General features: G+C 51.5%; 4 protein-coding genes across 15 annotated transcripts; 2 read left to right on the forward strand and 2 right to left on the reverse strand.

Annotated features, from left to right (window-relative positions):
- Positions 1-1,816: 1,816 nt before the first annotated feature.
- Positions 1,817-8,387, forward strand: LOC141744899 (cytochrome P450 2C8-like). Of its 2 annotated transcripts, none has more exons than XM_074591765.1 (9): positions 1,817-2,335; positions 2,681-2,843; positions 3,342-3,491; positions 3,790-3,950; positions 4,327-4,503; positions 5,027-5,168; positions 5,598-5,785; positions 6,932-7,073; positions 7,794-8,387. In XM_074591765.1, the coding sequence occupies exons 1-9, from the start codon at positions 2,156-2,158 to the stop codon at positions 7,973-7,975; spliced, it is 1,485 nt and encodes a 494-aa protein (XP_074447866.1). In that variant the 5' UTR covers positions 1,817-2,155; the 3' UTR covers positions 7,976-8,387. The 2 variants fall into 2 exon arrangements, with proteins under 2 accessions (XP_074447866.1, XP_074447867.1); XM_074591766.1 differs by having other exon boundaries at positions 2,165-2,285.
- LOC141744900 (zona pellucida sperm-binding protein 4-like) lies at positions 5,917-12,294 on the reverse strand. Of its 5 annotated transcripts, none has more exons than XM_074591771.1 (5): positions 12,089-12,294; positions 11,607-11,728; positions 11,426-11,528; positions 10,701-10,856; positions 5,917-6,018 (listed from the first exon to the last, which is right to left on the reverse strand). In XM_074591771.1, the coding sequence occupies exons 1-5, from the start codon at positions 12,285-12,287 to the stop codon at positions 6,011-6,013; spliced, it is 588 nt and encodes a 195-aa protein (XP_074447872.1). In that variant the 5' UTR covers positions 12,288-12,294; the 3' UTR covers positions 5,917-6,010. The 5 variants fall into 5 exon arrangements, with proteins under 5 accessions (XP_074447872.1, XP_074447869.1, XP_074447871.1 ...); XM_074591768.1 differs by having other exon boundaries at positions 5,993-6,128; XM_074591770.1 differs by lacking the exon at positions 5,917-6,018 and adding an exon at positions 8,033-9,139.
- A 2,907-nt stretch (positions 12,295-15,201) lies between these two features.
- LOC141744907 (cytochrome P450 2C9-like) lies at positions 15,202-23,468 on the forward strand. Of its 3 annotated transcripts, none has more exons than XM_074591782.1 (9): positions 15,202-15,220; positions 17,762-17,924; positions 18,423-18,572; positions 18,871-19,031; positions 19,408-19,584; positions 20,108-20,249; positions 20,679-20,866; positions 22,013-22,154; positions 22,875-23,468. In XM_074591782.1, the coding sequence occupies exons 2-9, from the start codon at positions 17,891-17,893 to the stop codon at positions 23,054-23,056; spliced, it is 1,176 nt and encodes a 391-aa protein (XP_074447883.1). In that variant the 5' UTR covers positions 15,202-15,220; positions 17,762-17,890; the 3' UTR covers positions 23,057-23,468. The 3 variants fall into 3 exon arrangements, with proteins under 3 accessions (XP_074447883.1, XP_074447882.1, XP_074447884.1); XM_074591781.1 differs by lacking the exon at positions 15,202-15,220 and adding an exon at positions 16,915-17,416; XM_074591783.1 differs by lacking the exon at positions 15,202-15,220 and adding an exon at positions 17,241-17,366.
- Positions 20,967-27,375, reverse strand: LOC141744908 (zona pellucida sperm-binding protein 4-like). 5 transcript variants are annotated; one of them, XM_074591785.1, is made up of 5 exons: positions 27,170-27,375; positions 26,688-26,809; positions 26,507-26,609; positions 25,782-25,937; positions 20,967-21,209 (listed from the first exon to the last, which is right to left on the reverse strand). In XM_074591785.1, exons 1-5 carry the CDS (start codon positions 27,366-27,368, stop codon positions 21,178-21,180), a joined length of 612 nt encoding a protein of 203 aa, XP_074447886.1. In that variant the 5' UTR covers positions 27,369-27,375; the 3' UTR covers positions 20,967-21,177. The 5 variants fall into 5 exon arrangements, with proteins under 5 accessions (XP_074447886.1, XP_074447890.1, XP_074447889.1 ...); XM_074591789.1 differs by having other exon boundaries at positions 20,968-21,099; XM_074591788.1 differs by lacking the exon at positions 20,967-21,209 and adding an exon at positions 23,114-24,220.

Below are 27,375 nucleotides of genomic sequence, written 5' to 3' on the forward strand. Positions count from 1 at the left end.
TGAAGATGGAGAGGAAGGCATTTCAGCCTGGCCTTCCTGGACTTTCACGTGAACGGAGAGGACAGAGCAGTCCTGCCTACTCTTAGCATCTGCAAACAGAAGTGAGTACTCGGAAAACCCTGGAATACTACTGTGACATGAAAAGGTCTGTGTTTTCCCACAGGGACGGGTCTGAGTGACTAGTCTTATGTGTTTTCCTCCCTTGTAAACCCCCAGTGTGTCTGCCAGGGCGGTGGGAATATCTGGAATATAATGATTTTATTCTGACAAAAATGAGAAAGCTTGAAAGTATTCCCAGTTCCAGGGCTCTTGCCCAAAGTGTGTCTCAAACTGTGAGGTAGAGCTAGGAAGTAAGCCCTCGTCCCCAGGATCAACGGCACTTTACAGGGAAGGTGGCAAGGCAATGAACTCAGGCAGCAGAGAGGCCTCCTGTAGCCAAGTAAACTCCCATGAACTCCGCTTTCACCCAGAGCGACATGAACTCCCATGAACTGCCCTGGCAACATCTGAGCCGATGCAGAGGAGTTCACGTCAGCGGATAGGCAACTAGCCCAAACCTGTTGGCAATTCAGTTTTTCCACCAAAGTATCAAGTACAGGTCTTTAAGAAGTGAAATGACATTTTAAACGAACTACAGGTTTTAAGAAGTGAAATGACATTTAAAAAGAACAGCTAGCAAATTATTGCACCAATGCAAGAGAGCAAGGATGACGTAAGAACTTACGGGGAAGCTGCAGAAACTTTTGCAAAACTTCGCTAGCTCCTTTGAGTGAAGGGGAAACTCACGCTAACACGCTGCGGCACAGCAAACCCAGCACACTCCAACCAAGCACCTGGTTCACCCAGGCCCCTCGCTGATTCCCACCAAGTCCCACGTCCCCTATCCTCGCAACACCTTCCGCTCAGTGGGATGAGTCCTGTCTGCCTGCAGAAGCGTCGCAGCTCAGGAAAGACAGAGGGATATGGCCAGACTGAGCGAGCTGAGCACAGGCAGTGCCACAGCCCTGAGGGTCCTTTCTACCCGCCGTTGCCACTGCTGTTGGGACCTCGCAGGTACACAGCCCCAGAGTGGGCAGGAAGCCTCCCCAGCTCTTTTTGAAGCCCTTGCAACACACCAGACATGCTCTGCAGTCTCCCAGAGCACCTCTGGCCCTTCCAGGGGAGCAGTTCCTCATGTTGGAGTCAGACAACAACTAAACAGGGAACTCGTACGTGCCAGCTTCTAGCAGTAGCTTGGGTGCGCTGCTTGGGTCATTGCAAGTGCAAGGAGTAGTGGCCAGGTTGCACTGACCTATACCCAGCCTCTCACAAGCGCACCTCTGGCTCAGCTTGGGAAGCCATTGCCCAGAGACCCTCTCAAGAGACCCATCTCAAGATTTCTCTCTTCTCTACCTGCTTCTCTCACCCTTTCCTCTAGGAGACCTCAAACAGGTCAGAGTCCCAAGGTCTAGTCCCCTTTTCTTATGTCTTTTTCTTATCTCTCCCGGCAAATCCTTTCTCATCTATTGTGACGTCTGGAGACCTTTCTGCCCTTGCCAGACGGATATTTTATACTTTCCCCTCCTGTGAGGCCAGACATCTCTAGGGAGAGAGACCGAGGCAATTGCTGTGCATTGAGGAGAACACGTCAGTATGTTTTTTGGCACATCACACGCAGTGCGAACTCCACTGATAATGTCAGGAAGACTTCAGGAACAAGCAAGGATGGCTCACCCCACTGAGAGCTTGTACGATTAATACCAAAGAACAGAAAATGCAAACAGCACTGAAGTACTTCAAAGATACTCTCGTGACAGTGAATTTCCAGGAGCGCCTGAGTCAAAGAGTGTGCCCCTAGTGTGACCTCTTTAATAATAAACTTTAGATGAAACAAAACAAGTTTTATGAACACATTGTAAATTTCTTAACCTCAGTTGGCCTCTGCAATTGTTTGAGATAAGGTGTGTCTTTGATGGCCAATTAACACTGAGAGAAGTCCTAGTTTCATAACACAGGGCAGTCAAACAAATGATTGACTACTAATATTGACTGACTCAGCCACGTGATCCAAAACCTGCTGTTGAGGTAACATAGCCAGCATAGCTAACATAGCCCTTCGGTATATAGGCTCGGGCTCCGGCAGCCAGAGTCACTCCCTCCTGAGCCACAGAAGCAAATGGAGCTCCTGGGAGCAGCCACTGTTGTCCTCCTGGTTTGCATTGCTTGCCTGCTCTCCATCACAGCATGGAGAGGGAGGTCTGGAAAGGGGAAGATGCCTCCGGGACCAGCTCCCCTTCCCATCCTAGGTAACTTGCTGCAGGTGAAACCAAAGGACTTGGCCACAACCCTCCAGAAGGTGAGGCCACTTTCTTCTTCTCTCTTACTTTCTTCTGTGGGCAAGAAGTGTGTGGGACCTGTGCGTGGGGACAGTCTGTGACCATAGCTTGATAAGCAGCTATCCCAGAGGAGCAGAAAAGCCATGAGGATCTCAGCTGCTCCCCCGCACTGCTGTTGTCATTGTTGCACAGGGCCTGATAGCTGGGAACCCTCTCCACACCTATATTTGTCAGGAGAGGACGAAAACTTGACGTTGCTGGTCTGTGAGGCTGCACCGCCTGCCGTGGGATGCAGCAGCAAGGCCACTTTTCAACTCCTCCTCCCGCTCTGCTCCATGGCCATCTTCTGTCTTGCATTTTGACAGCTCAGTGAAGAGTATGGACCAGTGTTCACAGTGCACCTGGGCTCTGACCCAGTGGTGGTGCTGCACGGACATGATGTGGTGAAAGAAGCCTTGGTTGATCGCGCGGACGAGTTTGCTGCCAGAGGACACATGCCAATAGGAGACAGGGCGAACAACGGATTAGGTATGTTTGCTGAGTGAGCTCCTTCTGAGGAGAAGGGAAGGGCTGAGCATTCATTTGGCAGATCAGGGCTGGAATGTACCACGCAGGAGGGAGGACTGTGGAGAGTGGGTGGGTCCTACCTGGAGAAGGGAAGGCAGAGTGGGCTGTAATTGCTGCCTTTCATCACCCAAAGCGGGTAGTAGAGAAATGGAGTCAGATTGATCTTAGTGATGTGCAGTGAAAGGGCAAGCGGCAACAGCCCCCAGCTGCAGCAAGGGGAATTATGTGCAGATACGAGCGATGAATTGTTCACAAGGAGGTTGGGCATGTGGTGGAGAAGGCCAAAAGCAGGCAGGTGGACTACAGTACCTCCATAGAGTGTCTCCAAACCACAGTACTCTATGACACTACCGTGACAGTGCTCTCCCAGGGACAGGATTCGCTCTCACTGTGAGCCTCTGTTCATCTCACACCCAGCACACCCAAGCCAGGTCTTTGCTCTTCCTTCTTCCTCTGCAGGGATTATTTTTAGCAACAACCAGGAGTGGTTACAAGTCCGTCGGTTTGCTCTCAGCACTCTGCGCAACTTTGGAATGGGGAAGAGGAGCATTGAAGAGAGGATCCAGGAGGAATCTGAGCACTTGCTAGAAGAGATCAACAAAACAAAGGGTATGCTACAGTTTCAATATAGCTTATGTTTGCAAGAAAAAGGACTGTACTAAGGGAGACCCATGTCTTTAGCATAGAATAGAATTAGCACGTGCTTTGTCCATGCACCAGCTGCCCCTCGTTACAGAGCAGTAAATAATTCCGTGATCACATACTGTTCTTTTTGGGGACCCTTCTGTGTCGTTCAGAGACTCTGTTCTGGTATTTCCACTAACAGCCAGAGCCCAGGTTACCCACAGTAGCCATGAGTAGCCATAGTTGGTTTTCTTTATGGTTTGTAACTTTTCTGAAATCCCAGGAACGCCTTTTGACCCAACCTTCACGCTGAGCTGTGCTGTCTCCAACATCATATGCTCCATTGTCTTTGGGAGACGATATGACTATAAAGACAAGAAGTTCCTGGCCCTGATGAATAACATGAACAACATCTTTGAGATGTCGAACTCCTACTGGGGACAGGTACAATCCAGTAGGCATTTTAGTGTGTCAACATTCTCCTAGGGGAGCAGGGAGCCTTCCTCCCAGTGAAGTCCCATCTCAGTTTTCTAAGTAGGACCCCGTCAGTGCTCTGCTGCACAGGAGGGAATTCATTCAAGAGCAAGACGCAGCCTCACCAATGGAGAGCTGAGGGTGCTTCCCCCTAGTCCTGACACCCTTCTTCTCTGCCTAAGGTTCCTACCACTAAGCAAGCCCCTACTGCCCTGTCAGACTGCCCAGCCTCACCGCCCTTCTGCTTGTCTCAGTTGAGAGGGTTGTGAACTTCCTAGGCTTTTTGGTAATATCAAAGGATGGGGCAATGGTCATGCTAGGGACCCTCCTGTTTCTTTCTTTCCAGCTCTACCAGATGTTCTCAAATATCCTGGATTACTTGCCTGGCCCACACAACAAAATATTCACAGAATTTGATGCTCTAAAAGCCTTTGTGGCAGAGGAGGTGAAGATACACCAAGCCACCCTAGATCCCAGCTCCCCTCAGGATTTCATTGATTGCTTCCTCACCAAAATGCAGGAGGTAAGGAGACAGCGTACAGCCCCAGCTCATCCCCAACACACCTACACTGAGCCCCTTCCCTCTCCTAAGTAACACAGGCATTGGGATGATCCCTTCCCAGGCAGCTAGGCTGTGCAGTGGGAAGGCACCAGCAATACCCCAGATATTGCCTGTGCTAGAGCTTATAGCTCTGGGTCTGCACACTCACCAGCCCCTACCTGCACCTTCTTGGACAGCAAGACCTTCATCTGCTCTCACTGAAACACAGGGATGTGTGCAGTCTGGTCTTGCAGTTCTTCCACTGGAAAGCAGTTAGCACAGCAAGGGCAGACATGCAGCTACGTACCATTTGGTGCACAGCTTGAAAGAAGGCCGCGCTGGTGTTGAGCTTACTGCACAAAGAGAGCATTGCAATGTCCCAGGTGGCTGCTGCAGCTTAGCAGAGAAATGCAAGAGCTCTGGGTGAGAAAGAAGGCCTGGGATGACACAAGAAAGGGCCACTTTTCTCAGCCCAGCCAGAGAAACAGCCCAGCCTTTTCCCTAGGAGAAAGAGCACCCCAATTCCAGTTTCCACATGAAGAACCTGATAACCAGCACCTTCGACTTGTTCATTGCCGGGACTGAGACAACTAGCACGACTGTAAGATATGGGCTTCTGCTTCTTCTCAAATACCCGAAGATACAAGGTACCAGTCTGTGACCTCTTCCTCTCTAGCTGTTCCCCTGGGCTGGGCACGCGTCTAGCACCGTATCCTTCTCCCAACTTTCCTCCTCTCTCTCGCACATTTTACCCAAATGGGCAAAGTCCTTGCACTGTCATTCCCCAGGGTAGGCATTAGAGATCCCTCAGCTTCACTGGCATCATCATCAGCTGCACTCCCTTCACAGCCAAGGACTTGACTGTGTGTCTTTACCGCCCAGTACTCCTATTTAGTCAAGTCACTGGGAGGACATTCTTTGCATGGGCCGCAGTGGAACTGTGTTCTAGTCGACACCAAAACCAACATCAGTGCTCCTGTCACCTGTGATGTGTGATTTGTGGGCAGCTTAGGGCAACCTGTTTAGGTAGGTTTGGTTTTATTTACCCATTTTATGGTTTGTGCTTCTCATGACAGAGAAAGTTCAAGAAGAGATTGACCGGGTAGTAGGACGATCACGAAAACCTTGCGTGGCTGACCGGACCCAGATGCCCTACACAGATGCGGTGGTCCATGAAATCCAGCGCTTCATCTCCCTCGTCCCCCTGAGTGTCCCTCGCGCTGTGACCAAAGACCTCTGCTTCAGAGAGTATGTCATTCCCAAGGTTAGTGGGCAAGGTCCCTCAAGTTCGGCAGCACTTTTGCTCTTAGGCTGGCAGTTACAAGCCAGAAGCTAGAAGTGCAGCGGCCTGACCTAGTATCACCCAGCCCTTCAGGAAGGTGTTATCCTCAGGCTCCTGTAGCTCACTTGCAGCCCCTTGCTGCCACTCCGTGGGCCAAGACTGGAACAGTAGCTCTGCCCAACACCTTTGCTCACTTGCTCCGCAGCTTTATCCATCTGCAGAAACACGGTGGGTTCACAAAAAAAACAGAGCAGTGACTCCTCACACAAAAGGCAGCAAAGCCATGGAACTGCTCACCACCCTCCAGGAGAGCCTGTGCGCATGCCTGGAAGCAAAGTCAGTTGGTGGTTATTGAGCACAGAAAACCCCAGAGCCACAAAGTGCTGAAGACTACGTTTGCAATCAAGGGAACGAGCAAAACCTCTTTGCCTGTTTTTACACACTTCTTGAGGCAGTCACTGCTGGCCATTGCCAGAGGCAGGCTGATGGGCTACAGCAACCCATGGCCTGGCCTGTCGCAGCAGCGCTCGTTGCTCTTCTGGCTGACTGTGTACAGCAGGGGAACAGCAGCACACAGGCTGTTGGCCTTTTAATTTTCAGCTGTCTGTGTAAAATCAAAAGGCAGGACCCAGGGACCTGCTCAGCTTCTAGCAGATGGCTCTTGTGTCATCACTGTTGGATTACTTATCTCACACCCCCACCAATGGCTGGTCAGGAAGAGGGAAGGAAGAGGACTGTGGCAGAAGAAATTTGTTAGGAGACGGGAAAGCAACCTTTTGCTTTTCGGGGCTCACAGAAAAGAAGGAACATCTACAAGTTCATTAGGGTGAAACACTGAGAAAGAGGAAGAATTAGGTGGGGTGTCCCCAGATGACTAGAGCAAAGTGAGGATAAATGGTCCGAAAGTGAGAGGGAGCATTCAGGAAGATCAGCCAACAATTGTCCCTGCTGTCCCATCTAGCAGGCTCTCCCTAAAGCTGCCTCCCCAAAGGCAAGGTCCCCAAAAGGAAACCAAAGGCACTAGTAGGACTGTGCTGGGATGCTCAGTCTTAACTTGGCAGGCAGTCGGATTAAGTGACCTAACTCACCTCCCCTTCATATTCTGCTCTTCTCCTTGTGTTATCTCAGGGCACCACAATCTTTCCTGTCCTCACTTCTGTCCTCCACGACAGTAAAGAGTTTCCAAACCCAAATGAGTTCAACCCTGGACACTTCTTGAACGAGAACGGCACCTTTAGGAAGAGCGAGTTCTTCATGCCCTTCTCAGCAGGTAAAGCACTGGCTTTCTCTCTCTTCCTCTCCCTGTCGCCGTCGTCCTCCTCCCCCTCTGGGGACCATTCTGCCTTTCCCTATAACACACACTCCCTCTTCCCAGCGTGGTCCCACCGGTGCTTCCATAGGGCTCACTGCTCTCTGGATAACCCCTCCCTGATGCTCCATTCCCCAGCTGCACCTCCCATCGTGTTCAGGCCTGGAGGCTTCTCAAACCTCCTACTGGGAGTTGCCGATGTAATGATGTGAATGGGATCTATTGACGCTTTCTAAAAAACCTGTCACCTTCCGACACAACCACCAAAGTCATCCTTAACCATCCTCTCTTTCCGTGGTAGTTGCACTTTTCCCAGCACCTCTTAAGTACCTCTCGGGCTACACGCAACCACTCACCTACCAATAGCCCCTACCCTCTGTTTTCTCATCTGTGCTTCATGTGCCCTTACTCTCTCTCACCTTGCCCTCTGCGACGCCCCCTCTATGCTCAAGACTTCTTCTGCTCTTGTTCTTCCTTCACACACCCAACCAAACTGCCAAGGGTGGGCGTCCATCTTTCTCCAACAAACTATTCTCTTGCAAACGTCCTTAGTAATCCCGACAGTCGTCTCACTGCTGGAGCTGTATCTGGTAAATAAAGCTGCCTAACATACCTGCTTAGTACAAACTCTTGTCTACTTGGCAACACCCGTCGAGCACTATTTGCTGTTTTCACTTCCAGGGAAGCGAATATGCCCCGGAGAGAGCCTGGCACGCATGGAGATATTCCTACTCATGGCCATCATCTTGCAGAACTTTACCTTGAAGCCTGTCGTTGACCCCCAGGAACTCAGCATAACCCCAACACTGAGTGGGACAACCAACGTACCTCCTGCCTACCAGCTCTGTGCTGTCCCCCGCTAAAAAGCACAGAAACTCTTTCCACGGTATCCTGAGCCTGGCTACTCCTTTTACATCTGCCTTACTAAAACCAATGGCAGAAGCATTGGCGCACCTCCCTAAGGCTTCCAGGAAGACAGCCCAAACACAGGTGCACAGAGTAGGCACCTTCAAAGCCTCCTGGAACTGCTCTACCACATCCCAGGGAGGCCCTGGGTGACATTGCAACCTGTTGCACTGATGCTCTCTCTGTGCGCTCCTTGAGTGCAATGGCTGCATCAAATAGCTGATTTTCTCACACACACAGCTCCCATGGCTGCCCACGACCTGCTTCTCCTGCAGCATGTGTCCCACCAAGAGCAGCATGCTTTGCAGATGGTTAGCGCTGCACGTGTGTACATTAATGACCCAATAAAGAAAAATCTTTTTATGATTATTTGAGCCATTATTTCCTTTGGGTTGGGGCAGCACCCCATCCGCCCCATGGTGGGTAAGGAACAGCTGAGAATGACGGGAAGTTGCCATCACAGGGGGTAAGTTCTGCAGCTGGAGTTGTATTCTCTTGCCACTTTTCTTGGGCATATCACTTCATCTCCCTTATGGTCTGGACTCCTTCTGCTAAATGAAAAGAGTGCATCCCTGTCTTTGCAGGCTGTTGGGAGAAGCTCAGCCACCTGAGCCATGGGGACTGCAAACAACTCTCTGGCTGCTCTTTCCTACCATCAGAATCACTGCGAGGATTTAGATGTTATTTATTAAAATGAATGAACTTAAATTTAGGAGGACAGCAAAACCAACTCTCCCAGAGACCTTGGGTATTCCAGGGGAATCTCATTTAGCTTCTGCATCTCAGAGGCGTCACTGCAAACAAGTTCTTCCCCTCTCCAAAGTCTCTTTTGTCCTGTCCTCTGTAGAATTTCATGTACGCACAAAGAGAAAACTCTCTTCTTCATAAACTGCAACCGCGCGACCCCTGGTTTCCAGGAAAAGGATCGTGTCTGTTATCTCTAGTCACAGCCCCTACTCGGTGCTTTTCCTTCAGTGACAGGGTGGATGGTTTTCATAAATGGATTCCACCACAGGTGGCTCTCCTCTGGGCTTATTTGTCCTCACGGGCTTTGCTTGTGTTTGGATGTCTGGTTTGCAGCGCTTGTCTTGATCTTCATTTACGTAGGTATTTCTTGTCCCCTGCATCATGGTCATATAAAAGTCCCAGAGGTAAAATACAATTCCTGTGATGGTAGTCACAAGGTACTCGGAGACCTTGTGAGTACTGCAGAGAATACAATATGCAGTAGTTTCCACCTCTCTTTGGAAACGTTTGGTGGTATTTTGAGTAAAATATCATATTTGCTCACATCCCAGGTTCATCCCTCCTTCTCCCTCCATTTTTGCCCACGCAGGATGCAGCTTTAATGCCTGTGTACTCTAAAACAATGGCAAACCATTGCTGGCCTCTCATCTAGGATTGCCTCAAATGGACAGAGGTGCAACCAGAAAGAGCAGTCACGTAGGATCCCCAGGCAAGCATGGGGAGAGACCTTACCATGAGCTCTTGTATTAGTTTTGTGTGGCAAGGTGTTGGTAGCAGGGGGGCTATAGGGGTGGCTCCTGTGAGAAGCTGCTAGAAGCTTCCCCTACATCCGATAGAGCCCATGCCAGCTGGCTCCAACATGGACCCGCCAGTAGCCAAGGTCGAGCCCATCAGTGACGGTGGTAGCACCTCTGGGATAACATATTTAAGAAGGGGGGAAAAAAACAGCCCAGCAACTGCAGCTGGAGAGAGGAGTGAGAATATGTGAGAGAAACAGCTCTGCAGATGCCAAGGTCAGTGAAGAAGGAGGGGAGGAGGTGCTCCAGGCGCTGTAGCAGGGATTCCCCTGCAGCCCGTGGTGAAGACCATGGTGAGGCAGGCTGTCGCCCTTGCAGACCATGGAGGTTCATGGTGGAGCACATATCCACCTGCAGCCTGTGGAAGACCCCACGCTGGAGCAGGCGGATGCCCAAAGGAGGCTGTGACCCTGTGGGAAAGCCCACGCTAGAGCAGGCACCTGGCAGGAGCTGTGGCCCCATGGGGAGAGGAGCCCATGCTGGAGCAGGTTTGCTGGCAGGACTTGTGACCGTGTGGGGGACCCACACTGCAACGGTCTGTTCCTGAAGGGCTGCAGCCCGTAAAAGGGACCCATGCTTGGATGGGACCCCGTGCTGGAGCAGGGGAAGAGTGTGAGGAGTCCTCCCCGTGAGGAGAGAGGGGCGACAGAGACAACATGGGATGGACTGACCACAACCCCCATTCCCCATCCCCCTGTGTTGCGCGGGGAGAGTAGGTAGAGAATTTGGGCATGAAGTTAAGCCTGGGAAGAAAGGAGGGGTGGGGGGAAGGTGCTTTAAGATTTGGATTTATTTCTCATTATCCTACTCTGATTTGAATGGTAATAAATTTAACTAATTTCCCCAAGGTGAGTCTGTTCTGCCTGTGATGGTAATTGGTGAATGATCTTTACCTCAACCCATGAGTCTTTAGTTATACTTTCTCTCCCCTGTCCAGTGCAGAGGGGGGGTGATAGAGCAGCTTTGCTGGGCCCCTGGTGTCCAGCCAGGGTCAACCCACCACAGCTCTGTAGGGCTACCCTTGAAGCCAGTCCTGCATTTAGGAACGCACTCAGCAGCACCGGTACACACCAATACTGCTCTACCAGGGAAGTAAGGAATCCCAGTTCACGGCTCCTCCAGGAGGAGGCACGCTTACCTGTGTTACCAAAGTAACAAGGCTTCACCCTGTCCCTAGGGTCATAGCAGCAGCCTCGCTCTTCACAGTCTCCCTGGCTGATAGGCAAGGAGGCACACAGCAGCCGGTCTTGGCTGAGGACAGCAGAACAGACACCACTGCTTGGAGCATCCAGGGCTGGAAGAAACAGCAGGAGTTTGCAGCTAAGGCACAAGGAGCAGGGGGGTAAAGACACAGAGGACACTGCTGGCAGATGTCTTGGTGACTCTGCATGCAAATCGAGGGAAGTTAGACTCAAGTGAGGGTGAAACACACAGCCTGGAGCTGGCACGGAAGCCGGCTTAGAAGGGACCTGCATTCCCTGGAACAGAGACTCCCCCTGAAGCCACTCACAAGAGACTAGACTGTATGGGATCTGTCAAGATAAAGTATTCCGCATCAACTCTGGTAGTTTGGAAAAATCATTGTACCCAATCTCCAGCTCAGTCCCTGAACTTGCAGGGATCGATGCAGTCAGAACATGTCTAGGAAACATAAGGAACATTCACCTGCTGACCCTGCAGAGGAGGCACAAGCCCTCAGCAAGTTGGTGGCTCTTCTGTCTGAAACCCTTCTCCAGGGAGTCTTCTGCACAGCAGTAAGTCCCTCTGCCCAGCCCCAGACTGACTAGGAACAGACATCCAAAAGGAAGGGCACTCATCACCACAAGATACAAGCGGGACTTCCTAATGAGCTGTCAGTCTTACCAGGAAGGTCCACAGGGCACCTGAGCAGCTTCTCTTCATGAAGAACCTTTTGTCCAGCATCGTCTGTTCCTTCAAGCCCAACCAGCATGAGGTAATTGCCATCCTAGGGGAGAGCCACACCAGTCAGGGCAGCCAGAGCAGCAGTAGCCACAGTCCCAGCAGAACCCCTAAGGTCACTCACCCATTCAAAGACATAACAGCCAGTATAGGAGACCAATACTTTCCTGGAGCCATCTGGAGTCCCAGATACCAAGAGCCCACACTCAGAGTCATTCTGCAGAACGTGTGCCTCCCCCTCGGTATCTAGGGAAAGAGGAGACAGCAGCAGAGGTTTCAGCATCCCACGTTGAAGACGGGGTCCGCTACAATCCTACCCTTCTGTCGGAAAAAAGGCCCTAGCCAGTATTAGGGGCTGGGCCAGCAGGGGTGTGTGAGGGAAGAGCCAAGACCCAGCAGCCAAGACCATCTAGATCGAGGCACGGCACGCCACCAAAGCCCGTGACTGCTAGGTCATACAAACAGCCCCCTGGTTACACAAGATGCACTGAAGCCGTTAGACAACACTTCACATCAAAGCTGCCCCTTTCTCCTCATTCCAGGCATACACCTGCACTGTGCCAAAATACAGCAGTAAGAAAGCCTCTTGACACCACCCTCACTTACCCCAAGTAGTCAGCACAAAGGAAGCGTTCCCTTCCCAGCCTGGAGGTAAGGTGAACTGCAGGCTTTCTTGGCCACAAACCAGCAGGGTGGGATCAGAAAAAACACTACCCTGAGCCCCCACAACCCAAACAAGGGGACCAAGAAAGCCCCAGAAGAGCACAGCTCCAAATGCAGCCCTAGACTGCCCTGCAACACCCATCCTGCTCTCTTGCTAAGCACCATAAAGCAGCTGCTCTCAGCCTAGCCTTTTAAATTGCAGAGCCAGCTGGGACCAGAAATTCCCAAAGTGTCCAGGTGGACCCAGCCCAGCAGTTTAACACCTTCCATTGCTCTCACCTGGCTCTGAACCCGGCGCAATCTGCTTGCACCCTTTGAAGGTGTGCAAGCAGGAGCTGCGCTTATGTCAAGAGACGAGCCTGCATTCATATCACTAAGCTGAGAGGAACTCCTCTGTGCAATTTACTGTCCAGCCCCAGGAGGGTCTTCAAACCCTTTTTTCTCACCCCGAGTTCTTCCCGCTGCTGGCCCATGCAGGAGATCCACCAGCTTTTCCCCATGTACCCTACTGCTGCTCTAATTGCTCATTACATGGCATGAGTGCAAGAAGCTGCGTGACAACGCTCTTTTGCTCTTTTAAAGGAGCCGCCGCTTCAAATGCCGGACATGGGGTGCCAACATAGAAGCACAGAAATAGCCCTCCACATGAAATCTGTGGAAAACTGTGGCGCTCGGGCAGGCTTTGCACCCCTAAAAGGAGGTGATTCCCCTTAAACGGTCCTGGCTGTGGACTACAGCCCCGTTTGCAGTCCAGGGCTGTTCCGGGCATGGCTGCTAGGTGGCAGGACCATGTGCTCTGTGGGACACCCACCCCCAAAGGCTGGCCAAGTGGGCTGACAGGATGGGCCTGAGACACAGGTAAGGGGAGCCTCTGTAATCCCAGAGAAAGCCTCTGCCTGCCAGCACCCATCGCCTGCCTGTACCTGCAGCGTGTCTCACGTAGAGCCTTCTCTCTCCCTCGCCACACATCAGGCTACAGCACCCCCACTGAGTAAAAGCCTTATTTCCATATGGGAAGGCCATCTTTCCGTACAGATGCTTCTGTATTCACGCAATGGAGGCGTGGATGTCTTCACGCTGCTGCAGGGGTGGCACGCACATAGTTGGTGCGTGCGTTTTTGTGCCCTGCTTTTTGCAGCAGCAGCGCTGGCATAGCCTGTGCCGCGTGTTCTTTTGTAATCTGCTTATTTCTTTGGGACTAGATCATCCCTAGATCGTCTAATCTTGACCCTTAATAACGCACTGCCGTTGGTAGCCACCCACACTCCTGCTCTCAGCAGACCCTCCGGACGGCTGCCCAGCCCCACGCAGCAGGCAGCGTGCCCACCCCTCCAGCCAGCCCTCAGCAGCAGGCATGGGTCGTAGCTGAGTCCAAGGGAGGTGTTTCCTTTGCTCTTCCACCTTAGCCCACAGCCCGTCGCTCCTCTACAGCAGCACAGGATGCCGTGATCCCAGCCGGCCAGCCGGGTGAAGAACGTCACTGTGCCTGCCCTGCGCGCTGCTTCTTTCATGTACCAACCAGGAGAGCTGTTCCACAAAGTACAAGACCTTTCCCGCTGCTCTGCCCGGCAGAGACTGAAGCAAATGGATCTCGACAGGCTGCCTGCGTGGCTGCTGTTTGAGCCGCGCTCACGAACCAAATGGGCTGGTCCCAGCGCCTGCCTGGGCACCGGGCAGCCACAGTGGAGAGGAACCTGGGGAAAACATTTGGACTTTGGCAGGGAGGGAGGCTTCATCTCTGTAGAAGCTTGTGCCAGGACAGCTTGCCCAAATCTCACAGCCACCGTGTGACTGCTGAATGCTTCACTTCACTGCATTATCTGCTGATAAATGGGTAAAAAATAACAAATAAATGAAGCACTTTGGAGCTATAGAGATAGCTTTCATTACACTTTAACCCACCAATACTTTGTTTATGCTCATAGGAAAAATTATCTACAGGTACGTGAAGAATAACTCTCTGTGAAACAACACTGGGAACGCTGTAGATCCCCCAGGCAATACCTGTGCTGAGAACGGTTTCAGGTAAGTGCCCTTTCCTAATTTCGACGCGCAGACACTTGACAGCTGTGTTGGAGGACGTGGAGATGGGAGGTGATGAAAATGAGCCTGAAATTCACGGAAACGAGATGCTTTGTTCAGAAGAAGTTGGGATAGGCAGCGGAAAGCAGCTTGGCTGAGAGGAAACAGGCAGGTCTCTCTTCCTCGCAAATCTCTTCCTCATCCATTTAATAGTTCTCACGCAGTACAGTGACCCAGCTGTAAGCACCAGTTTAGCTAGCACTCAAGACCACCACAAACAGGACGACGCAGAAGATGAAGGTAGGGCAGGCAACAAATCTCTGTAGGCCACTAGCCTGAAGCTGACCCCAGCAAGCTAAAATCTTCCTGGGATATCCATCAGGAGAATCCTCTCCTCCTAACAATTTTGAGCCTGGAGACTGGGACAGACATAGCGGCAGTGTAGGAGTAGCCCTGGCTGTAGAAAGCTCTCTAGAGCTTCTGTGGAAAGAAAAGTAAGTATTAAGCACCACCACAAAGAAGTGCTGGAAAGAGGCGCAGAAAACGCCCTGCGCATTGTGGGAGTGCCTCTGACGAGATCGCAGTGTCTGGCTTGTACTGTGCACCATATGTGGCACAAACTGGCAGTGCATGGAGGAGAGGCTCGGTCAAAACAATCCTCCACAGAAGGTGAACAGTATTTGCCGACAGCAGGGACATCCACACCAAGCTTCCCGGGGATGAGGGGTGCTGGCAGCACAGTGGGCAGGAGAGGCATTTTGCAGTGCCACCTTCTGAATCAAGGTCCAAAAAGAGAAGGCTCAGGCAGTAAGCCTTCTACACAACCATGGCAGTTTTGCTTCAAGCTTGTGCTTTAGTTTAGAAAAAAAGAGAAAAAGCTACAACACTGGCAGCCTTTTCTTTGACTATCCCCAATAGGTGCCTCCAATTAACTTAAAACCAAAGCTCCTGGTGAAGATGGAGAGGAGGGCATTTCAGCCTGGCCTTCCTGGACTTTCACGTGAACGGAGAGGACAGAGCAGTCCTGCCTACTCTTAGCATCTGCAAACAGAAGTGAGTACTCGGAAAACCCTGGAATACTACTGTGACATGAAAAGGTCTGTGTTTTCCCACAGGGACGGGTCTGAGTGACTAGTCTTATGTGTTTTCCTCCCTTGTAAACCCCCAGTGTGTCTGCCAGGGCGGTGGGAATATCTGGAATATAATGATTTTATTCTGACAAAAATGAGAAAGCTTGAAAGTATTCCCAGTTCCAGGGCTCTTGCCCAAAGTGTGTCTCAAACTATGAGGTAGAGCTAGGAAGTAAGCCCTCGTCCCCAGGATCAACGGCACTTTACAGGGAAGGTGGCAAGGCAATGAACTCAGGCAGCAGAGAGGCCTCCTGTAGCCAAGTAAACTCCCATGAACTCCGCTTTCACCCAGAGCGACATGAACTCCCATGAACTGCCCTGGCAACATCTGAGCCGATGCAGAGGAGTTCACGTCAGCGGATAAGCAACTAGCCCAAACTTGTTGGCAATTCAGTTTTTCCACCAAAGTATCAAGTACAGGTCTTTAAGAAGTGAAATGACATTTTAAACGAACAGCTAGCAAATTATTGCACCAATGCAAGAGAGCAAGGATGACGTAAGAACTTACGGGGAAGCTGCAGAAACTTTTGCAAAACTTCGCTAGCTCCTCTGAGTGAAGGGGAAACTCACGCTAACACGCTGCGGCACAGCAAACCCAGCACACTCCAACCAAGCACCTGGTTCACCCAGGCCCCTCGCTGATTCCCACCAAGTCCCACGTCCCCTATCCTCGCAACACCTTCCGCTCAGTGGGATGAGTCCTGTCTGCCTGCAGAAGCGTCGCAGCTCAGGAAAGACAGAGGGATATGGCCAGACTGAGCGAGCTGAGCACAGGCAGTGCCACAGCCCTGAGGGTCCTTTCTACCCGCCGTTGCCACTGCTGTTGGGACCTCGCAGGTACACAGCCCCAGAGTGGGCAGGAAGCCTCCCCAGCTCTTTTTGAAGCCCTTGCAACACACCAGACATGCTCTGCAGTCTCCCAGAGCACCTCTGGCCCTTCCAGGGGAGCAGTTCCTCATGTTGGAGTCAGACAACAACTAAACAGGGAACTCGTACGTGCCAGCTTCTAGCAGTAGCTTGGGTGCGCTGCTTGGGTCATTGCAAGTGCAAGGAGTAGTGGCCAGGTTGCACTGACCTATACCCAGCCTCTCACAAGCGCACCTCTGGCTCAGCTTGGGAAGCCATTGCCCAGAGACCCTCTCAAGAGACCCATCTCAAGATTTCTCTCTTCTCTACCTGCTTCTCTCACCCTTTCCTCTAGGAGACCTCAAAGAGGTCAGAGTCCCAAGGTCTAGTCCCCTTTTCTTATGTCTTTTTCTTATCTCTCCCAGCAAATCCTTTCTCATCTATTGTGACGTCTGGAGACCTTTCTGCCCTTGCCAGACGGATATTTTATACTTTCCCCTCCTGTGAGGCCAGACATCTCTAGGGAGAGAGACCGAGGCAATTGCTGTGCATTGAGGAGAACACGTCAGTATGTTCTTTGGCACATCACACGCAGTGCGAACTCCACTGATAATGTCAGGAAGACTTCAGGAACAAGCAAGGATGGCTCACCCCACTGAGAGCTTGTACGATTAATACCAAAGAACAGAAAATGCAAACAGCACTGAAGTACTTCAAAGATACTCTCGTGACAGTGAATTTCCAGGAGCGCCTGAGTCAAAGAGTGTGCCCCTAGTGTGACCTCTTTAATAATAAACTTTAGATGAAACAAAACAAGTTTTATGAACACATTGTAAATTTCTTAACCTCAGTTGGCCTCTGCAATTGTTTGAGATAAGGTGTGTCTTTGATGGCCAATTAACACTGAGAGAAGTCCTAGTTTCATAACACAGGGCAGTCAAACAAATGATTGACTACTAATATTGACTGACTCAGCCACGTGATCCAAAACCTGCTGTTGAGGTAACATAGCCAGCATAGCTAACATAGCCCTTCGGTATATAGGCTCGGGCTCCGGCAGCCAGAGTCACTCCCTCCTGAGCCACAGAAGCAAATGGAGCTCCTGGGAGCAGCCACTGTTGTCCTCCTGGTTTGCATTGCTTGCCTGCTCTCCATCACAGCATGGAGAGGGAGGTCTGGAAAGGGGAAGATGCCTCCGGGACCAGCTCCCCTTCCCATCCTAGGTAACTTGCTGCAGGTGAAACCAAAGGACTTGGCCACAACCCTCCAGAAGGTGAGGCCACTTTCTTCTTCTCTCTTACTTTCTTCTGTGGGCAAGAAGTGTGTGGGACCTGTGCGTGGGGACAGTCTGTGACCATAGCTTGATAAGCAGCTATCCCAGAGGAGCAGAAAAGCCATGAGGATCTCAGCTGCTCCCCCGCACTGCTGTTGTCATTGTTGCACAGGGCCTGATAGCTGGGAACCCTCTCCACACCTATATTTGTCAGGAGAGGACGAAAACTTGACGTTGCTGGTCTGTGAGGCTGCACTGCCTGCCGTGGGATGCAGCAGCAAGGCCACTTTTCAACTCCTCCTCCCGCTCTGCTCCATGGCCATCTTCTGTCTTGCGTTTTGACAGCTCAGTGAAGAGTATGGACCAGTGTTCACAGTGCACCTGGGCTCTGACCCAGTGGTGGTGCTGCACGGACATGATGTGGTGAAAGAAGCCTTGGTTGATCGCGCGGACGAGTTTGCTGCCAGAGGACACATGCCAATAGGAGACAGGGCGAACAACGGATTAGGTATGTTTGCTGAGTGAGCTCCTTCTGAGGAGAAGGGAAGGGCTGAGCGTTCATTTGGCAGATCAGGGCTGGAATGTACCACGCAGGAGGGAGGACTGTGGGGAGTGGGTGGGTCCTACCTGGAGAAGGGAAGGCAGAGTGGGCTGTAATTGCTGCCTTTCATCACCCAAAGCGGGTAGTAGAGAAATGGAGTCAGATTGATCTTAGTGATGTGCAGTGAAAGGGCAAGCGGCAACAGCCCCCAGCTGCAGCAAGGGGAATTATGTGCAGATACGAGCGATGAATTGTTCACAAGGAGGTTGGGCATGTGGTGGAGAAGGCCAAAAGCAGGCAGGTGGACTACAGTACCTCCATAGAGTGTCTCCAAACCGCAGTACTCTATGACACTACCGTGACAGTGCTCTCCCAGGGACAGGATTCGCTCTCACTGTGAGCCTCTGTTCATCTCACACCCAGCACACCCAAGCCAGGTCTTTGCTCTTCCTTCTTCCTCTGCAGGGATTATTTTTAGCAACAACCAGGAGTGGTTACAAGTCCGTCGGTTTGCTCTCAGCACTCTGCGCAACTTTGGAATGGGGAAGAGGAGCATTGAAGAGAGGATCCAGGAGGAATCTGAGCACTTGCTAGAAGAGATCAACAAAACAAAGGGTATGCTACAGTTTCAATATGGCTTATGTTTGCAAGAAAAAGGACTGTACTAAGGGAGACCCATGTCTTTAGCATAGAATATAATTAGCACGTGCTTTGTCCATGCACCAGCTGCCCCTCGTTACAGAGCAGTAAATAATTCCGTGATCACATACTGTTCTTTTTGGGGACCCTTCTGTGTTGTTCAGAGACTCTGTTCTGGTATTTCCACTAACAACCAGAGCCCAGGTTACCCACAGTAGCCATGAGTAGCCATAGTTGGTTTTCTTTATGGTTTGTAACTTTTCTGAAATCCCAGGAACGCCTTTTGACCCAACCTTCACGCTGAGCTGTGCTGTCTCCAACGTCATATGCTCCATTGTCTTTGGGAGACGATATGACTATAAAGACAAGAAGTTCCTGGCCCTGATGAATAACATGAACAACATCTTTGAGATGATGAACTCCTACTGGGGACAGGTACAATCCAGTAGGCATTTTAGTGTGTCAACATTCTCCTAGGGGAGCAGGGAGCCTTCCTCCCAGTGAAGTCCCATCTCAGTTTTCTAAGTAGGACCCCGTCAGTGCTTTGCTGCACAGGAGGGAATTCATTCAAGAGCAAGACGCAGCCTCACCAATGGAGAGCTGAGGGTGCTTCCCCCTAGTCCTGACACCCTTCTTCTCTGCCTAAGGTTCCTACCACTAAGCAAGCCCCTACTGCCCTGTCAGACTGCCCAGCCTCACCGCCCTTCTGCTTGTCTCAGTTGAGAGGGTTGTGAACTTCCTAGGCTTTTTGGTAATATCAAAGGATGGGGCAATGGTCATGCTAGGGACCCTCCTGTTTCTTTCTTTCCAGCTCTACCAGATGTTCTCAAATATCCTGGATTACTTGCCTGGCCCACACAACAAAATATTCACAGAATTTGATGCTCTAAAAGCCTTTGTGGCAGAGGAGGTGAAGATACACCAAGCCACCCTAGATCCCAGCTCCCCTCAGGATTTCATTGATTGCTTCCTCACCAAAATGCAGGAGGTAAGGAGACAGCGTACAGCCCCAGCTCATCCCCAACACACCTACACTGAGCCCCTTCCCTCTCCTAAGTAACACAGGCATTGGGATGATCCCTTCCCAGGCAGCTAGGCTGTGCAGTGGGAAGGCACCAGCAATACCCCAGATATTGCCTGTGCTAGAGCTTATAGCTCTGGGTCTGCACACTCACCAGCCCCTACCTGCACCTTCTTGGACAGCAAGACCTTCATCTGCTCTCACTGAAACACAGGGATGTGTGCAGTCTGGTCTTGCAGTTCTTCCACTGGAAAGCAGTTAGCACAGCAAGGGCAGACATGCAGCTACGTACCATTTGGTGCACAGCTTGAAAGAAGGCCGCGCTGGTGTTGAGCTTACTGCACAAAGAGAGCATTGCAATGTCCCAGGTGGCTGCTGCAGCTTAGCAGAGAAATGCAAGAGCTCTGGGTGAGAAAGAAGGCCTGGGATGACACAAGAAAGGGCCACTTTTCTCAGCCCAGCCAGAGAAACAGCCCAGCCTTTTCCCTAGGAGAAAGAGCACCCCAATTCCAGTTTCCACATGAAGAACCTGATAACCAGCACCTTCGACTTGTTCATTGGCGGGACTGAGACAACTAGCACGACTGTAAGATATGGGCTTCTGCTTCTTCTCAAATACCCGAAGATACAAGGTACCAGTCTGTGACCTCTTCCTCTCTAGCTGTTCCCCTGGGCTGGGCACGCGTCTAGCACCGTATCCTTCTCCCAACTTTCCTCCTCTCTCTCGCACATTTTACCCAAATGGGCAAAGTCCTTGCACTGTCATTCCCCAGGGTAGGCATTAGAGATCCCTCAGCTTCACTGGCATCATCATCAGCTGCACTCCCTTCACAGCCAAGGACTTGACTGTGTGTCTTTACCGCCCAGTACTCCTATTTAGTCAAGTCACTGGGAGGACATTCTTTGCATGGGCCGCAGTGGAACTGTGTTCTAGTCGACACCAAAACCAACATCAGTGCTCCTGTCACCTGTGATGTGTGATTTGTGGGCAGCTTAGGGCAACCTGTTTAGGTAGGTTTGGTTTTATTTACCCATTTTATGGTTTGTGCTTCTCATGACAGAGAAAGTTCAAGAAGAGATTGACCGGGTAGTAGGACGATCACGAAAACCTTGCGTGGCTGACCGGACCCAGATGCCCTACACAGATGCGGTGGTCCATGAAATCCAGCGCTTCATCTCCCTCGTCCCCCTGAGTGTCCCTCGCGCTGTGACCAAAGACCTCTGCTTCAGAGAGTATGTCATTCCCAAGGTTAGTGGGCAAGGTCCCTCAAGTTCGGCAGCACTTTTGCTCTTAGGCTGGCAGTTACAAGCCAGAAGCTAGAAGTGCAGTGGCCTGACCTAGTATCACCCAGCCCTTCAGGAAGGTGTTATCCTCAGGCTCCTGTAGCTCACTTGCAGCCCCTTGCTGCCACTCCGTGGGCCAAGACTGGAACAGTAGCTCTGCCCAACACCTTTGCTCACTTGCTCCGCAGCTTTATCCATCTGCAGAAACACGGTGGGTTCACAAAAAAAACAGAGCAGTGACTCCTCACACAAAAGGCAGCAAAGCCATGGAACTGCTCACCACCCTCCAGGAGAGCCTGTGCGCATGCCTGGAAGCAAAGTCAGTTGGTGGTTATTGAGCACAGAAAACCCCAGAGCCACAAAGTGCTGAAGACTACGTTTGCAATCAAGGGAACGAGCAAAACCTCTTTGCCTGTTTTTACACACTTCTTGAGGCAGTCACTGCTGGCCATTGCCAGAGGCAGGCTGATGGGCTACAGCAACCCATGGCCTGGCCTGTCGCAGCAGCGCTCGTTGCTCTTCTGGCTGACTGTGTACAGCAGGGGAACAGCAGCACACAGGCTGTTGGCCTTTTAATTTTCAGCTGTCTGTGTAAAATCAAAAGGCAGGACCCAGGGACCTGCTCAGCTTCTAGCAGATGGCTCTTGTGTCATCACTGTTGGATTACTTATCTCACACCCCCACCAATGGCTGGTCAGGAAGAGGGAAGGAAGAGGACTGTGGCAGAAGAAATTTGTCAGGAGACGGGAAAGCAACCTTTTGCTTTTCGGGGCTCACAGAAAAGAAGGAACATCTACAAGTTCATTAGGGTGAAACACTGAGAAAGAGGAAGAATTAGGTGGGGTGTCCCCAGATGACTAGAGCAAAGTGAGGATAAATGGTCCGAAAGTGAGAGGGAGCATTCAGGAAGATCAGCCAACAATTGTCCCTGCTGTCCCATCTAGCAGGCTCTCCCTAAAGCTGCCTCCCCAAAGGCAAGGTCCCCAAAAGGAAACCAAAGGCACTAGTAGGACTGTGCTGGGATGCTCAGTCTTAACTTGGCAGGCAGTTGGATTAAGTGACCTAACTCACCTCCCCTTCATATTCTGCTCTTCTCCTTGTGTTATCTCAGGGCACCACAATCTTTCCTGTCCTCACTTCTGTCCTCCACGACAGTAAAGAGTTTCCAAACCCAAATGAGTTCAACCCTGGACACTTCTTGAACGAGAACGGCACCTTTAGGAAGAGCGAGTTCTTCATGCCCTTCTCAGCAGGTAAAGCACTGGCTTTCTCTCTCTTCCTCTCCCTGTCGCCGTCGTCCTCCTCCCCCTCTGGGGACCATTCTGCCTTTCCCTATAACACACACTCCCTCTTCCCAGCGTGGTCCCACCGGTGCTTCCATAGGGCTCACTGCTCTCTGGATAACCCCTCCCTGATGCTCCATTCCCCAGCTGCACCTCCCATCGTGTTCAGGCCTGGAGGCTTCTCAAACCTCCTACTGGGAGTTGCCGATGTAATGATGTGAATGGGATCTATTGACGCTTTCTAAAAAACCTGTCACCTTCCGACACAACCACCAAAGTCATCCTTAACCATCCTCTCTTTCCGTGGTAGTTGCACTTTTCCCAGCACCTCTTAAGTACCTCTCGGGCTACACGCAACCACTCACCTACCAATAGCCCCTACCCTCTGTTTTCTCATCTGTGCTTCATGTGCCCTTACTCTCTCTCACCTTGCCCTCTGCAACGCCCCCTCTATGCTCAAGACTTCTTCTGCTCTTGTTCTTCCTTCACACACCCAACCAAACTGCCAAGGGTGGGCGTCCATCTTTCTCCAACAAACTATTCTCTTGCAAACGTCCTTAGTAATCCCGACAGTCGTCTCACTGCTGGAGCTGTATCTGGTAAATAAAGCTGCCTAACATACCTGCTTAGTACAAACTCTTGTCTACTTGGCAACACCTGTCGAGCACTATTTGCTGTTTTCACTTCCAGGGAAGCGAATATGCCCCGGAGAGAGCCTGGCACGCATGGAGATATTCCTACTCATGGCCATCATCTTGCAGAACTTTACCTTGAAGCCTGTCGTTGACCCCCAGGAACTCAGCATAACCCCAACACTGAGTGGGACAACCAACGTACCTCCTGCCTACCAGCTCTGTGCTGTCCCCCGCTAAAAAGCACAGAAACTCTTTCCACGGTATCCTGAGCCTGGCTACTCCTTTTACATCTGCCTTACTAAAACCAATGGCAGAAGCATTGGCGCACCTCCCTAAGGCTTCCAGGAAGACAGCCCAAACACAGGTGCACAGAGTAGGCACCTTCAAAGCCTCCTGGAACTGCTCTACCACATCCCAGGGAGGCCCTGGGTGACATTGCAACCTGTTGCACTGATGCTCTCTCTGTGCGCTCCTTGAGTGCAATGGCTGCATCAAATAGCTGATTTTCTCACACACACAGCTCCCATGGCTGCCCACGACCTGCTTCTCCTGCAGCATGTGTCCCACCAAGAGCAGCATGCTTTGCAGATGGTTAGCGCTGCACGTGTGTACATTAATGACCCAATAAAGAAAAATCTTTTTATGATTATTTGAGCCATTATTTCCTTTGGGTTGGGGCAGCACCCCATCCGCCCCATGGTGGGTAAGGAACAGCTGAGAATGACGGGAAGTTGCCATCACAGGGGGTAAGTTCTGCAGCTGGAGTTGTATTCTCTTCCCACTTTTCTTGGGCATATCACTTCATCTCCCTTATGGTCTGGACTCCTTCTGCTAAATGAAAAGAGCGCATCCCTGTCTTTGCAGGCTGTTGGGAGAAGCTCAGCCACCTGAGCCATGGGGACTGCAAACAACTCTCTGGCTGCTCTTTCCTACCATCAGAATCACTGCGAGGATTTAGATGTTATTTATTAAAATGAATGAACTTAAATTTAGGAGGACAGCAAAACCAACTCTCCCAGAGACCTTGGGTATTCCAGGGGAATCTCATTTAGCTTCTGCATCTCAGAGGCGTCACTGCAAACAAGTTCTTCCCCTCTCCAAAGTCTCTTTTGTCCTGTCCTCTGTAGAATTTCATGTACGCACAAAGAGAAAACTCTCTTCTTCATAAACTGCAACCGCGCGACCCCTGGTTTCCAGGAAAAGGATCGTGTCTGTTATCTCTAGTCACAGCCCCTACTCGGTGCTTTTCCTTCAGTGACAGGGTGGATGGTTTTCATAAATGGATTCCACCACAGGTGGCTCTCCTCTGGGCTTATTTGTCCTCACGGGCTTTGCTTGTGTTTGGATGTCTGGTTTGCAGCGCTTGTCTTGATCTTCATTTACGTAGGTATTTCTTGTCCCCTGCATCATGGTCATATAAAAGTCCCAGAGGTAAAATACAATTCCTGTGATGGTAGTCACAAGGTACTCGGAGACCTTGTGAGTACTGCAGAGAATACAATATGCAGTAGTTTCCACCTCTCTTTGGAAACGTTTGGTGGTATTTTGAGTAAAATATCATATTTGCTCACATCCCAGGTTCATCCCTCCTTCTCCCTCCATTTTTGCCCACGCAGGATGCAGCTTTAATGCCTGTGTACTCTAAAACAATGGCAAACCATTGCTGGCCTCTCATCTAGGATTGCCTCAAATGGACAGAGGTGCAACCAGAAAGAGCAGTCACGTAGGATCCCCAGGCAAGCATGGGGAGAGACCTTACCATGAGCTCTTGTATTAGTTTTGTGTGGCAAGGTGTTGGTAGCAGGGGGGCTATAGGGGTGGCTCCTGTGAGAAGCTGCTAGAAGCTTCCCCTACATCCGATAGAGCCCATGCCAGCTGGCTCCAACATGGACCCGCCAGTAGCCAAGGTCGAGCCCATCAGTGACGGTGGTAGCACCTCTGGGATAACATATTTAAGAAGGGGGGAAAAAAACAGCCCAGCAACTGCAGCTGGAGAGAGGAGTGAGAATATGTGAGAGAAACAGCTCTGCAGATGCCAAGGTCAGTGAAGAAGGAGGGGAGGAGGTGCTCCAGGCGCTGTAGCAGGGATTCCCCTGCAGCCCGTGGTGAAGACCATGGTGAGGCAGGCTGTCGCCCTTGCAGACCATGGAGGTTCATGGTGGAGCACATATCCACCTGCAGCCTGTGGAAGACCCCACGCTGGAGCAGGCGGATGCCCAAAGGAGGCTGTGACCCTGTGGGAAAGCCCACGCTAGAGCAGGCACCTGGCAGGAGCTGTGGCCCCATGGGGAGAGGAGCCCATGCTGGAGCAGGTTTGCTGGCAGGACTTGTGACCGTGTGGGGGACCCACACTGCAACGGTCTGTTCCTGAAGGGCTGCAGCCCGTAAAAGGGACCCATGCTTGGATGGGACCCCGTGCTGGAGCAGGGGAAGAGTGTGAGGAGTCCTCCCCGTGAGGAGAGAGGGGCGACAGAGACAACATGGGATGGACTGACCACAACCCCCATTCCCCATCCCCCTGTGTTGCGCGGGGAGAGTAGGTAGAGAATTTGGGCATGAAGTTAAGCCTGGGAAGAAAGGAGGGGTGGGGGGAAGGTGCTTTAAGATTTGGATTTATTTCTCATTATCCTACTCTGATTTGAATGGTAATAAATTTAACTAATTTCCCCAAGGTGAGTCTGTTCTGCCTGTGATGGTAATTGGTGAATGATCTTTACCTCAACCCATGAGTCTTTTGTTATACTTTCTCTCCCCTGTCCAGTGCAGAGGGGGAGTGATAGAGCAGCTTTGCTGGGCCCCTGGTGTCCAGCCAGGGTCAACCCACCACAGCTCTGTAGGGCTACCCTTGAAGCCAGTCCTGCATTTAGGAACGCACTCAGCAGCACCGGTACACACCAATACTGCTCTACCAGGGAAGTAAGGAATCCCAGTTCACGGCTCCTCCAGGAGGAGGCACGCTTACCTGTGTTACCAAAGTAACAAGGCTTCACCCTGTCCCTAGGGTCATAGCAGCAGCCTCGCTCTTCACAGTCTCCCTGGCTGATAGGCAAGGAGGCACACAGCAGCCGGTCTTGGCTGAGGACAGCAGAACAGACACCACTGCTTGGAGCATCCAGGGCTGGAAGAAACAGCAGGAGTTTGCAGCTAAGGCACAAGGAGCAGGGGGGTAAAGACACAGAGGACACTGCTGGCAGATGTCTTGGTGACTCTGCATGCAAATCGAGGGAAGTTAGACTCAAGTGAGGGTGAAACACACAGCCTGGAGCTGGCACGGAAGCCGGCTTAGAAGGGACCTGCATTCCCTGGAACAGAGACTCCCCCTGAAGCCACTCACAAGAGACTAGACTGTATGGGATCTGTCAAGATAAAGTATTCCGCATCAACTCTGGTAGTTTGGAAAAATCATTGTACCCAATCTCCAGCTCAGTCCCTGAACTTGCAGGGATCGATGCAGTCAGAACATGTCTAGGAAACATAAGGAACATTCACCTGCTGACCCTGCAGAGGAGGCACAAGCCCTCAGCAAGTTGGTGGCTCTTCTGTCTGAAACCCTTCTCCAGGGAGTCTTCTGCACAGCAGTAAGTCCCTCTGCCCAGCCCCAGACTGACTAGGAACAGACAACCAAAAGGAAGGGCACTCATCACCACAAGATACAAGCGGGACTTCCTAATGAGCTGTCAGTCTTACCAGGAAGGTCCACAGGGCACCTGAGCAGCTTCTCTTCATGAAGAACCTTTTGTCCAGCATCGTCTGTTCCTTCAAGCCCAACCAGCATGAGGTAATTGCCATCCTAGGGGAGAGCCACACCAGTCAGGGCAGCCAGAGCAGCAGTAGCCACAGTCCCAGCAGAACCCCTAAGGTCACTCACCCATTCAAAGACATAACAGCCAGTATAGGAGACCAATACTTTCCTGGAGCCATCTGGAGTCCCAGATACCAAGAGCCCACACTCAGAGTCATTCTGCAGAACGTGTGCCTCCCCCTCGGTATCTAGGGAAAGAGGAGACAGCAGCAGAGGTTTCAGCATCCCACGTTGAAGACGGGGTCCGCTACAATCCTACCCTTCTGTCGGAAAAAAGGCCCTAGCCAGTATTAGGGGCTGGGCCAGCAGGGGTGTGTGAGGGAAGAGCCAAGACCCAGCAGCCAAGACCATCTAGATCGAGGCACGGCACGCCACCAAAGCCCGTGACTGCTAGGTCATACAAACAGCCCCCTGGTTACACAAGATGCACTGAAGCCGTTAGACAACACTTCACATCAAAGCTGCCCCTTTCTCCTCATTCCAGGCATACACCTGCACTGTGCCAAAATACAGCAATAAGAAAGCCTCTTGACACCACCCTCACTTACCCCAAGTAGTCAGCACAAAGGAAGCGTTCCCTTCCCAGCCTGGAGGTAAGGTGAACTGCAGGCTTTCTTGGCCACAAACCAGCAGGGTGGGATCAGAAAAAACACTACCCTGAGCCCCCACAACCCAAACAAGGGGACCAAGAAAGCCCCAGAAGAGCACAGCTCCAAATGCAGCCCTAGACTGCCCTGCAACACCCATCCTGCTC

This window comes from Larus michahellis, chromosome 6, assembly GCF_964199755.1.
Source record: "Larus michahellis chromosome 6, bLarMic1.1, whole genome shotgun sequence".
NCBI lineage: Eukaryota > Metazoa > Chordata > Aves > Charadriiformes > Laridae > Larus > Larus michahellis.

Excerpts from the sequence above, each read along its gene's own strand:
- LOC141744899 (XM_074591765.1), top strand. The coding sequence starts at position 2,156 with ATGGAGCTCCTGGGAGCAGCCACTGTTGTCCTCCTGGTTTGCATTGCT. Across the intron at positions 3,492-3,789 it reads AGAGATCAACAAAACAAAGG|GAACGCCTTTTGACCCAACC; the intron begins GTATGCTACAGT and ends CTGAAATCCCAG. Across the intron at positions 3,951-4,326 it reads CGAACTCCTACTGGGGACAG|CTCTACCAGATGTTCTCAAA; the intron begins GTACAATCCAGT and ends CTTTCTTTCCAG.
- LOC141744900 (XM_074591767.1), bottom strand. The coding sequence starts at position 12,287 with ATGGGTGTTGCAGGGCAGTCTAGGGCTGCATTTGGAGCTGTGCTCTTC. Across the intron at positions 11,529-11,606 it reads GCTGTTATGTCTTTGAATGG|GATGGCAATTACCTCATGCT; the intron begins GTGAGTGACCTT and ends GCTCTCCCCTAG. Across the intron at positions 10,857-11,425 it reads GTGCCCTGTGGACCTTCCTG|CCCTGGATGCTCCAAGCAGT; the intron begins GTAAGACTGACA and ends TGTTTCTTCCAG.
- LOC141744907 (XM_074591781.1), top strand. The coding sequence starts at position 17,237 with ATGGAGCTCCTGGGAGCAGCCACTGTTGTCCTCCTGGTTTGCATTGCT. Across the intron at positions 19,032-19,407 it reads TGAACTCCTACTGGGGACAG|CTCTACCAGATGTTCTCAAA; the intron begins GTACAATCCAGT and ends CTTTCTTTCCAG. Across the intron at positions 19,585-20,107 it reads TCCTCACCAAAATGCAGGAG|GAGAAAGAGCACCCCAATTC; the intron begins GTAAGGAGACAG and ends CCTTTTCCCTAG.
- LOC141744908 (XM_074591784.1), bottom strand. The coding sequence starts at position 27,368 with ATGGGTGTTGCAGGGCAGTCTAGGGCTGCATTTGGAGCTGTGCTCTTC. Across the intron at positions 26,810-27,169 it reads CTTTGTGCTGACTACTTGGG|ATACCGAGGGGGAGGCACAC; the intron begins GTAAGTGAGGGT and ends CTCTTTCCCTAG. Across the intron at positions 25,938-26,506 it reads GTGCCCTGTGGACCTTCCTG|CCCTGGATGCTCCAAGCAGT; the intron begins GTAAGACTGACA and ends TGTTTCTTCCAG.